This window comes from Equus asinus, chromosome 5 (assembly GCF_041296235.1).
Source record: "Equus asinus isolate D_3611 breed Donkey chromosome 5, EquAss-T2T_v2, whole genome shotgun sequence".
Taxonomy (NCBI): Eukaryota; Metazoa; Chordata; class Mammalia; order Perissodactyla; family Equidae; genus Equus; species Equus asinus.
In genome coordinates, this window is record NC_091794.1 from 108,375,918 (window position 1) to 108,389,351 (window position 13,434).

General features: G+C 57.7%; 1 protein-coding gene across 25 annotated transcripts in view; it reads right to left on the bottom strand.

The window, feature by feature from the left end:
* The window catches only part of CAMTA1 (calmodulin binding transcription activator 1), an 854,855-nt gene that overhangs the window by 105,328 nt on the left and 736,093 nt on the right, over positions 1–13,434 (bottom strand). For all 25 annotated transcript variants that reach the window (XM_044769588.2, XM_070511183.1, XM_044769593.2 and 22 more), the window contains one exon: positions 6,053–6,206. In XM_044769588.2, the coding sequence (XP_044625523.1) occupies positions 6,053–6,206 (154 nt within the window). The remainder of the gene's footprint in view (positions 1–6,052; positions 6,207–13,434) is intronic.

The following is a 13,434-nucleotide window of genomic DNA, read 5'->3' on the forward strand; positions in this document are numbered from 1 at the left end:
CTGGAAACACCAAGAGGCTGCAGGTGCCCGAGGACCCAAGGTGACTGGAGTAACGGAGGATTGCTGGAGCCAGGATGGCATACTCAAACCCCAAACTCAGTATGGGTTCCACCCCACTATCAACATGGTCTTCATCACCTTATACACAACATGGGCTCTACCCAGCTTCAACATGGCCTCTTCCCACCCACACTCAACATGCCTTCTGTCTCCATCCTTAATATGGATGGCCTCTACCCTCGCTATCAACATGGCTTCCATCCCCATACTGAATATGGATGGCCTCTACCTCGCTATCAACATGGCCTCCATCCTCATACTCAACATGGTCTCCATCTCCACGCTCAACATGGCCTCCAATCCTACTCTCAACACGGCTTTTATCATTTCATACTTCCCACAGCTTCCTCCCTCACACTCAATATAATCTTTATCACCTATCCTCCAATGGCCTTCATTCCCTCACATTCAACATAAACTCTGCCCTCTCACATTCAACATGGCCTCCGTCTCTTCATATTCAACACGCCCTTTAAGCCTCAAACAAGACAGAGCTCCATCACCTCAGCGCCACAGCATGTGTTTGCTTCTGCTTTTGTTTCCTCCTTCGTGCTGTTCCACACAAATCTAGCTGGGGGCCTCCCTTCCTCCTTTCTGTCTCCGAGTCCCAGTCATCAGGGCCAGGGCCAAGTCCTCCTCCTCCCAGGAAGCCCCGTTGGCTGCTCATACCCTCGACTGTCTAGGTCGCCTTTCTAGGTACTTGAAGGCAGGACCATCTATCTCGCCCTCAGTGCCGCCTACTTTGGACCCATCAGCTGGCACAGCCTCTCTGGTTTGTCTTCCTGAGGGCAGGGCCTCGGCTTTCTCCCTCTGGCAGCTTTCCCAGGACTGAGCTCAGAGCAGGGGCTCTAAAAGCTCCTTCTAGTCCAGGGTTGGTGGCTGCAGGGTCCCCAAAGGCCCACCCAGCTGGCCTTTAGGTGCCCACCCTCAGCACAGAGCTGGGCTGCCTTTGTGGCTCCGGGCGATCTCCCTTAACGGCGTGTGGCTGCCGTCCTGACAGCTACGTAGCTCATGTCCAGATGTCATTGGACAGCCACAGGGCCACGGGGCCACAGGTAAGGCCCATTATCTCTCCCTCTCTGAAGTAGGACGGTCAGGCTCAGAGAGGTCAGGTGACTTGTGCGCAGCCACCCAGCTAGTCAGAGGAAGCGCTGGGATCCACCGCAGGCCTGTGCCTCCCGTGCTCACGTTCCCAGGGCAGTTGACTCCTGGAAGTCCCTCTGCACACCTTCCCCCTTGCCCTGACTGCCGCATGAGCCCATTTACCCACTTTTTCGGGGACCGGCAGGCGCTGTTCTGGCCCAGTGGTGCCTGCCTCCCCAGCTGAGCGCTGCTGGTCTCCACTCCCAGGCACGGAGGTGAGGCGGCTTTTGGAGAGTGTTGGGGGTGGAGGTGCCAGGAAACTAGCACGGCCCCTTGTGCTGTGCGTGTGGGTGCTGTGGGCAGGTGTGCATGGGCATACGCGCGGAAGCACACGTGTGGGTGTGGGCTTGGGGTTGTGCAGGCTTCACAGCCAGTCCCCCTGCTTTGCCTACCAGAACTGCCGAGGACATCTGAGAAACAACAGCAGGGCTTGGGGGAGGGCAGTGGGAGCAGAGACAGGCCCAGAGGTGGCAGCTAGAGCTGCCTGCTGATGTCTAGGGCACGGAGGCCTGCAGGACGGGCCAGGTCTTGCTCGGCGATGCAGGGCCATCTGAAGCCAGGGTGCTCCATGAGGAGCCGGGGGCAGGACAGCTGGGGCAAGCTCACCTCCCGGGGAAGGGCTGTGAACACAGCTTAAAACCCAGGCCCTCATCCCCGACTCTGGACGCGTGACCTCACCGACTGCTTCTCGGATGTGCTGCCATGCCCGTCCCTTCCCAGGCTGCCAAGGAATGGGGCTGGGCAGACAGCCATGGGCCCTCAGAGAAGAGGCCCCACTCCATGGGAGCTGGCTCCGTCTGGCTCCCTGCAGGCTCGAATAGAGCTGGGATGGAAGGTCTGGGGTGGTGGTTCCGAACCCCCGTGGTTCTGGGCAGCCAGAGATGGCGGAGCGAGTTTCCCTCAGGCTGGCAGAGCTGAGGCACAAACCCGCCTGGAGCTCTTCGCCACTCAGAGTTGACCTGCCCAGCCCCTCACTCACACTGGGGCAGTTTGCAGGATCCAAAACTGGTGCTCTCTCAGACTAGCTGCACTGGAAAAGAATGTCCAGGATGAGACACGCTCAGCTTTAGATCGTGCTGACCTGAGCCCTCAAATGGGACCCGGCGCAATCATTCTCCGGCCTTGAGCTGAGCAATTCTCAACTGAGGCCACACTAGGGGCTGAGCTCAGCTCTACTCAGCCCTGAATGACTCGCACGCAGAACCCATGCCCCAAAGTATGTTAGAACGGTAGCGCTTAGCAAAAGACTACACTTCCCAGACCCCTTTGCAACTAGGGGTGACCATATAACCAAATTCTGGCCAATGACATATGAGTGGAAGGGTGTGCAAATTCTGGGCCCTGTCCTTCAGGAAGGAGCTTACACTCTACTTTCTCTTCTCTCCTTTCCACTTGTTGGAATGCAGTCTCGATGGCAGGAGTTGGAGCCACCATCTTAGACCACATAAAAGAGGGCCATACCCTAGGAATGGCAGAGCAGCCAGCAGGAAGGAAGCCCCCATGGGACCAAATGGCACAATTGCAAGAATAAAGGTGGGATTCTCAGAGTTCAGTCTGGCTCAGAAGCCAGTGTTTGTGAGATTCCCAAGGTGCGAGAACAATGAACCCTCCATCTTCCAACAGGTGAGGTGAAGGCTGCGGATCAGAGTTTCACTTCACCACCGATAAGCACAACATTTTGATTAAACCACTGACAACTCTGCTGTAGGGCAGAGAAATTTGGAAAAATCAGGAAATCAAACTGTGAAGTCTTTGAAGGAATGTGATTTATGTGAAATGTGATGAAGCTAATGTGTTTGGCTCCAGCATCGTGTGGCACGCCTGATTCTGGAACCAAATCTGATGCCTTCTTGGCTCCCAGCACACCTCTGTTTTCCCTGAACACAGTTAGCTGGTGCCCTCTGTGTGTTTCAAGCCTGATTGGCATCTAAACCTCTTATGGAGCTGTATTTCCAGGGCTGCGTTTCCAGGCTGTGCATCTGTAACCAGAGCCATGCACACACATGCACACTCAGAGCAACTGTGCGCTGCTCTGCTCCCCGCCCCCAGGCACCCGAGAGCCAAGTGTTATTAGATTTATGGGGAGTTTGTTGTAGTTTTACATAATTTTCCTGATACACTGCAGCCTTCTGAACAGGCATTCACAGTTCCCTCCAGTCAAGCATCAGGAGCCGACTCAGGTCTGGTTTCCACCCCCTGCGGTTCACAGAGCTCAATCTCCTTGCCTGTTGGGAGGCGGCATTCCTGTCTGACCTGTGCAGCCTCCTGCGAGGGGAGGGCGAGTTTTCCTGGGCAGGGCCACTCGGAGGATCGGGGGCATTGTAGGGAGGTGGAGGCAATAAGGAGAGAAAAAGGAAGCAGGTCAAATAAAGGGATGGGGAAGGGATGGGAGACGGCGATGGGCTGGCTGACAGGAAGAGGGTTGTGTGCTGAGTGGTGTTTGGGAGGGACCAGGCTGGAGGCCTCTGACCACGGTGCTGCCTTGAAGGGCACCTCTTCCCTTGGGAACATCCCCTTGGCTAATCTCTGGCTAACTCCATCTCCAGGACCTCCCAGGAAGTGGGATGAAATAGCGGCCTTGGCTCCTGGGACCTGGGTCTGCAGAGGCCCAGAAGCCGAGCTGGGCCGGCTGAGCTTGGCTGGGAGCCTGTTGATCTTGGTGCAGAGACTGCTGAATTCTTTCGCTCACTTTCCAGAAGGGGAACTGGAGGCTGGGCGATTGGCGTGAGGTCACACAATGGAGTAGTCACAGAACTAGGATGTGTGCCACCTCCTGACTTTCTAGCTCTGACTCAACTGCTCTGGCCAGGTGGCATCAGTGCCCACCGTCATCAGAGCCATCGCTCCAGCCCAGCCAAGGCTCTGCCGAAGAAGTGTGAGCAGGCCCTGGGGGAGGAAACGCAATGTCAAGGACAAGCCCTGCACATTAGACACCACCTGAGGACTGAATCAGAACGGGTGGGCAGGCTGGCCTGAGAGCAGAACCCCTGGCACCACTGCCGTGCTCCCTGGGCCCCCTGGCCTGGCCTTGGAGGGGTGCCACTGAGCAGCCCGGGGTCCCAGGGTGCAGGCTCCTGTGGGGCGTGGACCAGAGCTGGATCCAGTCAGTTTCCACTCAGCCATCTCACAAATGTTTACACAGGGCCTTCCATGAGCCCAGCACTGTGCGGGGCCCCGAGGAATGGCAGCAGGCAAGGAAGATGCGTGGGGATTAGCTGTAATGTCTGCCAAGTTTTGGGTGCTCTGCAGAGTTTTGAAGAGGCTTGCATGGCCCTTCGGGTTAAGCATGGGAGGCTGACTTCAGGCTGATGTCTCCCTGGGGGTCTCAGGGAGGCCCAGCGCCGGGGCGCGAACCCCAGCTGTGTGGTTGGGGGACCTATGGAAGAGGCAGTATTTAGGCTGAAAGCAGACGGATGAGGTGGGGTGAGCAGATGAAGACAGGAGAGTGCCAGGCGCGGGAAGAGAGAAGGCAGCTCTGGCACAGGAACCGCATGGCACAGAGCCCCAGCAGGGTGGGGCGTGGGGCCCGGAGCTGGAGGCTCTGCCTGAACGCCCAGGACCTTCTGCTCTGTCCATCCTGGGGCACGGGGTGGTTTAACAAGGAGGGATATGGTCTGAGTGGCGGTTAAGAAGGATTCTGCTGGACACAGCCTGAGCCTGGAAGGCCCCTAGGCCGCCTGGTTCTAGATTCCTGGCAGCAATAGCAGCAGCAAGGCCAAGCTGGGGAGCCTCCCCACAGGCATCTGGTTCAGGAGGATGGCATGGCAGTGAGATCAGCCTTGGGGTCCAGCCCCCCGGGTGGGCAGGGCCGTCGGCCTCCTGGGGGCCTCCCTTCCCAGACAGACCCCTCTGTCCCTCCTGACGCCCACCCCCAACCTTGAGGCAGGTGGGGGGAATTCTCCCACGTGAACACTGAGTGATCTCAGGATTAGCTGGTCACTGCAGGGGCTGCCTGGCTTCAGCTCAGACACTCCCAGTGACAGGACACTCGGGGCCCCTAGGAAAGGACATTTCATTTGCTGCCTGTATATGGTGCCCAACGGCTTCTCGCCTGCAGCCCCCAAGTCCTGCGGTCCTGTGTGATGACAGGTCTTTGCCTAAGCCTCAGAGATCAACGTTCCGGAACCCAGGGCCTGTGTCCAGCACTGGACGGCCCCCTCGCTCTTCTCAGGTCTGGCAGACCCGAGTCTGTTCTTCCTGAGCCCACCCGTCCAGGCAGCAGAAGAGGCCACCAAAAGCCCCCAGCGGCTGCCAGGAGCCACGGCTGTGGAAGTGAGGCGCCGGCTTTCTGGACTCACTCAGTGTTTCGCACCTGACAGATGCTTCAGAGAGCACCACTGCTGACAAAATGAGATCCCGCTCAATCACCGTCATCCATGTGCTGCCCAGTCCAGGAGCCGAGGCAGGCCCCATGTCCAGGAGCAGATGGGCTGAGGGCAGGAGGCAGGCCAGCTCTGGCCGGCCTCTCCTGGGTCCTGCAGGCCCCTCTCTTCCTGGGCTGCCATTGTTCTCCTGTCTGTGGCTCATGAGGCAGTGGTCCCTGGCACTCTTGGTCCCCGGCTACTTGTTTACGTGGCTCTGAGCCTCTGAACTTCACTTTTCTTGCCTATAATGTGAGTCTGCCATTCTGTGCCCTGGCTATTGTGCAGGGAGCTGATGAGCATCAAGTGAGGTAGAGACGGGAGTGATCCTTAGAAAAGCCAAGTTCACTGGTCGCTATGGTCCCGGCAGAATGGGGCTCCCACACCTGGGTCCCCGAGGCCATGGAGGACCTTTCTGGCCCTGCCTGGAGGATGCTGGCCTGGGACCCAGTGCAGGACCCTGGGCCCGGCAGGCCAAGGCTACTCACACATGGGTTTCAGCTGCCCAATGAGCTCCTCCTTGGTCCACTTCGCCCACTCCTTCTTGTCGGTGTTGATGGAGCAGAGGACCGGGCCGCAGGGCTTGCCACAGTCCTCGATGGCGGGCACGTTCAGGTAGTGCACCAGGACGATGTCGGGGTTCTGCGGGGAGAGCACAGAGACTGGCAGCATGAGGGTGCACAGAGCTCGTCCAAGGTCATCTCCCAGCAGGTACAGACAGGCCAAGTGTCCCCATCCCAGGCTTTCTCAACCTTGTCCTCACCGACATTTGGAAGCAGCTAATTCTCTGTTGTGGGAGCTGTTCTGTCCTCTAACAGCATCCCTGGCCTCCACTCACTAGATGTGATTAAACCCCGCCCCCTCCTCAGCTGGGACAACTAGAAATGTCTCCTGATACTGCCTATTGTCCCCTGGGGGCAAAATCACCCCCAGCTGAGAACCACATGGGCTGATGCATGTGTAACTAAGGACCCCACACGAGGTCAAATGTAACTATAGCCCCACATTCCAGATCTCACGCCGACAGCTGCCGCGGGAGCACCGGCCTCTGCACCGTGTCTGCACGCATGTCCTCATCACAGTTCGCCAGATGCCCGACACGGGCATCTCACCCTCTCCTTCCCACGGGGAAATGGAGTCCCCAGAGACTAACGCTCCCCATTTCTAAGGGCCAGATGCCCTTCTGCCCCAGCCTGTGGTCCTCTCCCTGTATAAACAGCCCCATCAACACGTTCCTTCCAGCAGCCCCCAGGAGGAGCTGTCGCTCAAAGCCACTGGAAACGCCTCCTTGGGGCTTAAGACAGAAAGAACTCTCTGTGTGAAGACGTCAAAGGCACCTGTTTTGTCCCCAAATGGTTCTAGTGACATGGGTCAGACTCTTCCCATCAGATTCAATTCTGAATGTCTTCTGTCCCTTTCTGCCCACCACCAGCCCTGGTAGCATCACGCTGAGGGGCCTTGGTGGGGGCAGCAGCTCGGCTGCAAACAGCGTGGACCTTCCGTGGCTTTCCATGGCTCCCAGAAGATGAAGCCATTTATTTGGCCACGTCAGGCCTGACAAGTTTATTAGAAAAGCAGTCATGTCACTTTATAGTGCATCTGGATAATCCCAGAAAAACCTTCTACCCCAGTCAGAAGGTATTTCTTGAACTGTAAGGAAACATATGACAATATGTCAGGATGCTCCAGGGAACTATGAAAAAAGCCACTCAGAAGGCCCCATCCGAGCTTTTCCCAGACCTGTCTCCTCTGCTTTTCCCCCTTGAGGCCCGACCACGAGTCCCGGGTGGGCCTGAGGGCCCCAGGCCTGGAGCAGGCTGGGTCTGCAGTCTTTCTGGATGTGGTCAGAGCAAGAGTAATCAATGAATATGTGAATCAATCAAGGGAGTCATAAATAAAGACCCAAGACTACACCATGACCGGCGCAAGAAAGCAGACTGGCATAATTTAAAAAGATTTCAATAAGAGTTGAAACATAGAGTTTTTTTCTTGCCAACGCTCAGTTAACCAGGAAATTAAATCAACACGAACAGGAGCTTTCTCGTTAATGGCAGCTTTTCTGGATCGCGGTAATCATGCTCCTTAATAATAATGATAATCCCTGACATCAGCGCGGCACTTCATTCTTTTCAAAGCACTTTCCAGCCATTATCTCATTTGGTGCCCGCACAGGCCGGGGAGGTGGGCTGGGCAGGGCTGGGCGCCCTCCGTCTGCAGTGAGGGGACTGAAGCACGGTGAAGCTGTGACTCGCCCAAAACTGTGTGCCTGGCGAGGGACAGAGCCTAGGCCGGAAGCCAGGGTTCTGACTCCAAATTCAGGTCCTGCCAAGACATCTGTGGCCTCTTTTTGCTTGGTCTGAGCGCTTTCCCACTTCGTATTTCATTTCATCCTTGCAATACGCCCAAGAGGTGGGTGGGTTGGGTGGATCTGCTATGCTCACCGCACGGATGGGGTGCTGGGGAGAGGAGGAGTGGGACACCTGGGTCCTGGCCCTGCGCTCTTCCTGCAGATCTGCGCTCTTCCTGCAGACGAGCAGGCTGGCCGCCCCGGGGCTGCCTCTGGGCTGGGGCCTCCTGCCTGAGTCTGTGCCTGGCCCGGAGGCAGCGCCAGCCGCTGAGCAGGATGGAGGAAGGATCAAAGGGCTGCGGGGGCCAGCCGGCCACCCAGGGCTTCCTCTGATCCCAGCCCCTGGAGCAAGAGCCCGGCCCTGCGGGAAGGAGCTGGGATGGCAGACACCTGGGAGATGAAAGGCCTGTGGCTTCCCGTCCCACTGCCCCACTGAGCTCCTGGAAAAGGCCCAGGCGGCCACGGCGGTGGGAGGGCAGCAGGGCCGCAGGGAGCAAAGGGCCGCCTTCACTATGCACTGAAGCCCCCAAGCCTGGAGTTCCTGTGCTAGAGCTCCTGGAATGCTCTTGTCTTAGGCAGCTCCGCCCTTCCTTCAGGGCCCAGCCCCATTTCTGCACAGGCAGCCTCCACCTACTGTTTGAGGACAGGCACAGGCCTTGCCTCCTCCTCCGAGGAGCGTTCCCTGATACCTCACCCCCTGTACCTCTACCACAGAAAGATGGAGATCAGGTTTGGGTCTTTGTCTGTCAGGGACAGTGCCCCAGGGCTGTCACAGCGCCTGGCAATGACTGGTGCTCATTTCATGTTTGAAGAGTTGAGTTAGGCTGACTTTGGCCCTCTATCCTCACTGTTCCCAAACTTGTTGTTCAGCTGGCATCCAGCTTCAGTTTTCTGGGTCTCCGAGGGCAGAGCAGCCTTTCTGAACACGGGGTGTTCATTCCTAGGAGGCTAAGAGGTAAGGCTCGTTCCTTTTCTGGGTTTAAGGCCTCTTGAGAATTTGATGAATGCCGTGGATGTGGATGCTCCATTCCCAGCTTCAAGAAACGCCCCAAGGCACATCAAAACTGCATTCAGGAGTTCACAGATCCAGGGGTCCATGGACCCCACATCTATAGCCCTGACTTAGGGATTCCAGATCCACCACTGCTCCTTCCAAATCAGGAACATGCCCAACACGGAGGTCCCCTTCCCGGGAGCCTCCACTCTGGGCCTTGTGCTTCTCGGTCTCCTGGAAACAGTTAGGAGGAAGTCCCAGCCCTCCAAGGTGCAAGGAGACTGGGTTTGGGATTAGGAAACACAGAGGCAGCAGCACCATCGCTTGTGTCTTTAACACAGATTCCGTCCCAGGGCCTGGAGTTTCTACCGCTGAAACTCCCGAGTTGAATTTAAGTAACGACTTCCTGGCTTGGGGCTGGTTTTAAGACACAGAGTGATTGAGGTATTTTTGGAAATTTGGGGCACACATTGCTTCTTGGCAATGTTGCGATTTTATTCATTAGCTGTACATTTTATTGGGTGCTTTTGGCAGAAAAATATATTAGCTGTAGAGTCCCAATGTGTCAGTTTCATAGAGTGCTCATAACAGCGTCAGATCCTCACGGAGCGCGGCTCTGCTGGCCTCGTAGGGCAGGCTGGAGACAGGCTCGGGGTGGCGCCTGGCTCCAGGGGACATGGCCGAGGACACACCCGCCAGACCCCTCAGGACTCTTGACCCCGGATGGTTGTAGAGCCAGCTTCCCTTCGTCCCCGCTGCTGCTCCAACGTTTCTCTAGGGTTTACCACCAGGTCAGGCCCCGCAGGGAGGGGTCTGTACAGGAGCTTGGCCAGAGCTTTCTGCCTACGGATTCCCATGAAGATGCTAGAGGCCGTCCCCACAAAGAGAGCATGGCCTTTGAAGGTGACCCCCGGAATGTCCCAGGCCTATCTGGTGGTGAAGGCCTGGAGTAGGAAGCCCCATAGGGCGGTCTGCGGCTGTGGAGGGCAAAGCCGAGGATAAGTAAAAGTCTCAGAGAAGTCTAGAACCTTCTGAAAAGAGCCGTGGACTAGGAGATCTCCACTCTCCCTTTTGGTGCCTCAGGCTCCTGATCTGTAAATGGAAGCAGAAGCCCTGCCCTTCCCACCGGGCTGCTGTAGGAGCCAAGTGGGCCTTTGAGAGGTGTGAAGTCCCCTGGACAGACAGAAGTCCTGCTCCTCTAACCACCAATTGCCACCAAACCCAACCCAAACAAAACTGCTATTTCTCCTGAGAGACTGGCCAGACGTAAGCCGCTAGTGGGCAGTCCACCCACTTAAGACACACACTTCCTCCGCCGACAGCCCGTCTCTCCCGACTCGCTCTTACTGCACACAGATTCCCTCCCTCTATGGCCCCTCAGCCGGGGCTTTGCCCCACCCCCTCCGTGCCCTCGCCCAGCTTCAGGGCCATGAACCCACCACATTCCCAGGATTCCTAGATTCTCTTTCCAGCCTCACCTCTCTGCTCCGCTCCAGGCTCACCTGTCCTGCTGCCCATTGACGGCTCTTGTGGGGGCCTCAAAATACCCCCGGCTCATGTTGCAGGGACTGACGTCCACACTCCCCACACCTGACCCACCCCAGGCTTCACCCAACCATGAGTGGCCCCACCTTCCCCGCTGTCCAGGTCAAAACCTGGGAATCATCCTCTCTTCTTCTCTCTCCCTCTCCCCCCATATCCCGTCCATCACCAAGCTCTGTCAAGAAAGCCTCACCCCCTATTCCGCCCCACACCCCTGAGACCACTGAGTCCCAGCCCCCGTCCTGTGGACCCTCCTCCTGGGTTTCCTCACTTCCTCTCTGCCCTCCTCCCCCATCCATCCTTAGCCCCAGCTGGCAGGCTCCTGTAATTCCAGCAACGGCTCCTGGCACCGCAAAAGAAACGCGCACAGGGACCCACCGTCGGTTTTCTCTCCAGCCACTTGTGCCCCTCCTTGGCTCACCCACTCCTGTCACCCTCAAAATCTCTCTCCCCGACCTGTTCTCTCTGGCTGACATGCTCCATCCGCACCACATGTTGGCATAAGTCTCAATGCCACCTCCTCCGGGATGACTCAGCCCCGTCCCCAGCTCGGGCCCTTCTGTCTTTGCAGCCCCTCTACTCTCTTTACAGCACTCACGACCATTCTCATTTCTGAGCAATTATTGCTCGTTTGGCCTGTTTTCCCACCCAGAGGCATGAGCTCTGATGGCCGGGCCCCCTCTCACTCAAGGCAGGCTCCTGGAGCCCAGAGTGGGGCTGACGCGCAGCAGGCTCGGCCCCCACCTGCGCAATGCTGGGATGGGGTGACAGCTGAACTGCCCCAGCCAGGGGAGGTGGTGTAGGGCAGCTGTGACTCAGCTGGAGACCCCCCAGGTGTCCTTCCTGAGGGGCAGACAGTCTCAGAGGAGGGGAGGAGGGGGTGCCTGCCCATGCATGGGAGGAGGAGGCGGCCCTCGGCTTCTCCACAGGAGGCTCAGCTGGTCCCTCAACCTAGCTACACCTCAGGTTTTATCTGAAAGCGTGAGGTTCGGATTCACTGATCAGCCGAGTTCCCGGCTGCCAAGAGTGTCGGGCAGAGGACTTGTAGGCTGAAGGCAGTGGGTGGCCATCTCCCGGGAGCCTGAGTTAGAGTCCATCTCCTAAGATACCTTTTCCAGACGGTGCCTTTCACCCAACCCTCAGGGACAAACAGGAGTAGGGAGAACAAGCTGAGGATCCACATCCAAAGGGACAGGAGGGGTTAGGAATGTTCCGCAGAGAGAACACTCAGCCGGAGTTAAACTGGCTGCTTTGCTACAGGACTTGTCAAAGCCTTGATGGCACCCTGGGCGGGAGGATCTCTTGGTGGGTGTTGGGCAGGCAGGCTTTCCAAGCTTATTTAACCCTCAACCTGAACACCCCTGGGGACCCTAATGTTCTCTGGAATACAGTTTGCAAACCACTCATAGAGTTCAAAGCCAAAGGGACAAACCTTCAGTGGCTACTGGGAGACACGGGTTCTCACCAGTTCCCTGGGTCTGTGGGGGCAGTGGGGCTTCAGATGCCCAACAACTTCAAATGTGGCCCGTCCCTCCTGACCTGGGCACCCCAGGCTGCTGGGGTGACTGTGGGGAGAGCTGGGGACCAGGGTGGTCTCCCTGTTCTGGGGCTGAGCATATGAAGGTAGGGGGAGAGGCAGGCGGGCGATGAGCAAGTGGCTGGGCAGTGGGGGCACACAGGCACGACGGCCTGGTGGATTTCATCTTCTTAATGACAGGTGATGGGGATTTGAGGAAGGGACGCTGCTTTGAACAAGAGAGCGTCACCTGCTCCTCTCCTCCAGGAGGGGGCAGCTATTATGCGGCTGTTCAGTGGCTGGGGTGGGCAGCAGAGGGGTGGCTGGGGCGCCAACAGTGGCATCGGTGATCTGGATTAATCTGCACCAGCTCCTGATGCAAACACTACAGATTTCTGGACCTTCACGCCCGGGGCGAGAGCAAAGGTCGAGAAGGGATGCGCAGAGTCTCTCTGATGGCTCCGTGAGGACCTAGGGGCTGCAGGCTTTTTTAGCAGAGCCCCCACCAGGGAGAACTGGACTCAACCCCCCATGGCACAACTCGGGCCTGGAGGGCTGGACCTCAGGCCAGGGCTAGGGGCAGGAGGCAGAGGTGGAGGAAGGGAGGAGGAAGAACAGAGAAACAGACCACGAGGCACAGCAGAGCTGTGGGAAGCCCACGCTGGTGGCAGCCACGGGTGGGTGGGAGAGGCACAGAGACTGTAGGGAGGGGGCGGTAGGCTTTCTCCCAGCCCTCAGAGAGCTCTGACTCCCAACCTAGAGTGAGATCCCTACAGGTCCTGTGGCTTCTGGCTTCTGAGAGGTGAGGGGGCGGGGGTGGGCGGGGGCCGGGGCAGTTCTCCCCTGGGGGCAAGCACTTGATTTGGCCAAGCCTTAGTGCCTGCTCTGTAGGATGAGGGGGCTACAACTGGCCTTGACGGTGTTGGGAGGCAGGAGGCTGCTAAGGGGCTCAGGATGGGCCTGACCCTCAGCAGGTGCTCACATGCAAGGCCTCCCACGTCGCCGATTTGCACGGGTGCTCAGTCATCCAGTACTGGGCAGAGAGGGAGATGGGCAAGCAGGCATTCCCGTTTGCAGGGGGAAGCTGAGCCCCGCACCTCCTGCACACCAAGCCCACCCCAGGGTTTGTTCAACCGGCCCTGGGAGGTGCAGCAGTGCACTCTCCACCAGACACCCACTGTGGGGACCCAAGTTGCCCAGAGCAAGCCCTCTTGGCCACTGCCAGGGGTAGGTGCTGGGCAGCTGTTTGCCAGGGGTTCCCACAGCCTGGCCTGGGTTCTTCCACCTTGGCTGGGAAGGAGGAGGCCCAGACCCAGTATCCCTTTCTGTGGAGTAAGCAGGACGGCAGCGCAAGAAGTGGTTAAAAATGCAAAAAGCTGTTGGTTTTGATAAAGAAAAATGCAGCTGCAACATCTGTTTGACTCTTGTTTGCAGCTTCATCAACGCTAAGTGGTCAATAAATCAGAGTGGC